Source organism: Mesitornis unicolor, unplaced genomic scaffold (assembly GCF_000695765.1).
Source record: "Mesitornis unicolor isolate BGI_N332 unplaced genomic scaffold, ASM69576v1 scaffold32565, whole genome shotgun sequence".
NCBI classification, from domain to species: Eukaryota; Metazoa; Chordata; class Aves; order Mesitornithiformes; family Mesitornithidae; genus Mesitornis; species Mesitornis unicolor.
In genome coordinates, this window is record NW_010188153.1 from 31,872 (window position 1) to 33,236 (window position 1,365).

The window sequence follows — 1,365 nt, forward strand, 5'->3', positions numbered from 1 at the left end:
TCTTTATGTCTGATGTGGGAGGTGGGAGAAGGCCAGCAGATCCCCAAACAGATTTTTATGGCAAACCTCAAGGATTTTCTGCACTTACAGTCTCTTGTTTTTGGCTTTTTGCTGCAGATCCACCATCGAAGGAAAACCCTTATGAAGACATTGAGACCAACAGCCGCTGTTTGGGGAAGAAATGTGTCCTGACCTTCCCAGCATCCCCCACCTCTTCTGTACCTGGGACTCCCACTAAGGTACTCTGATTCAAGTGGCCACCTCTCCTGCTCCAGAAAGTTATTGGGTTAAATCCAGGTCCTGTATGGAAAGGGTTGGGTTTTGTTGATGACTTTCATCATGTCAGTTTATTCCTTTTTGTCTTTTACCACAGAGTACAGTGTGATAAGAGGGGATTTGTTGTCCTCTAGCAAGGTAAAAAAACAGCATTCCCTTACACAAATGGTTTGTTGGCTTTAACATTTTTTCACTGCAGGGCTGCCTTCCCCTGGTAGGGACGAAGATCTTTTGCTATTACAGTGCAAGAAAGGTCTTCCCTCAAAGAGGGCATTTAAGTGCTTGGGTAGTCAAGCCCTGCAGTGGTCTTGGCTCAGTGTCAGTGGACAGTACACAGTCTGCCTGTGCTGATGCCAAGGTGCCTCTGCAGCCCCCTCCCTCAGGGTGCCTCTTGTGCTCTCTCCTTGGTGAGACTGGCTGCTGGTAACCAATGCAACACCAGTCCCCTGGTTAGGAGGCCAGTGCTACAAGAGTGTCCCCACCAGCAGCACAGCTCACACCTTGGTGCTGTTTTCCTCCTTGACAGTTAAACCAAAAGAAGAGGTAAAATGCTGGTCTCCACCTCTTGCTCAGAGCTCAGGATTTACCAAGAACAGCCCTGATCTCAGCTTCCTGATATGTTTTGGTCGGTTCCTGTTGTCTGTTTAGACAGTCCAAGCCTGGAACATCAGGGGCTATGTGACAGCAGAAGTCATCTTGTCAACAACTGAGTTCAGAGCGGATAGCAGAGATCTAAACACGGTTTTCCTGACCATGGGTTTTCCCATGCTCTCCAAGTTGCAGCTATTATTAGAGGTGTTACCCACATTTTCAGAAGTTTGTCATGCAGCGTTTCTTGACATGGTCCTTTTTTCCAGCCAGCTTAATAAGCAACTGAGGTTTCTTTGGATAATTCAACACCTAAAAGTGAAAATTGTTCTGTGGTTCTCAATCCATTCTCCTTGTTGCTTGTTAGCTCTAGAGCAGCAAGGGTCTATATAAGACTGTTGGGATGAAGTTGATTTCCCTCAGAGAGCTTTGCATTCACCAGTGCACCCTGATTTCCCACCGGTGCTGTCAGAAGGGGGCTGCAGTGCTACACAGGAATGC

The 1,365-nt window shown here is 47.3% G+C and overlaps 1 protein-coding gene across 1 annotated transcript in view; it reads left to right on the forward strand.

Annotated features, from left to right (window-relative positions):
* The window catches only part of DENND2A (DENN/MADD domain containing 2A), a 35,217-nt gene that overhangs the window by 7,581 nt on the left and 26,271 nt on the right, over positions 1–1,365 (forward strand). Inside the window, exon 4 of the mRNA XM_010185674.1 lies at positions 118–239. Coding sequence (XP_010183976.1) covers positions 118–239 — 122 coding nt within the window. The remainder of the gene's footprint in view (positions 1–117; positions 240–1,365) is intronic.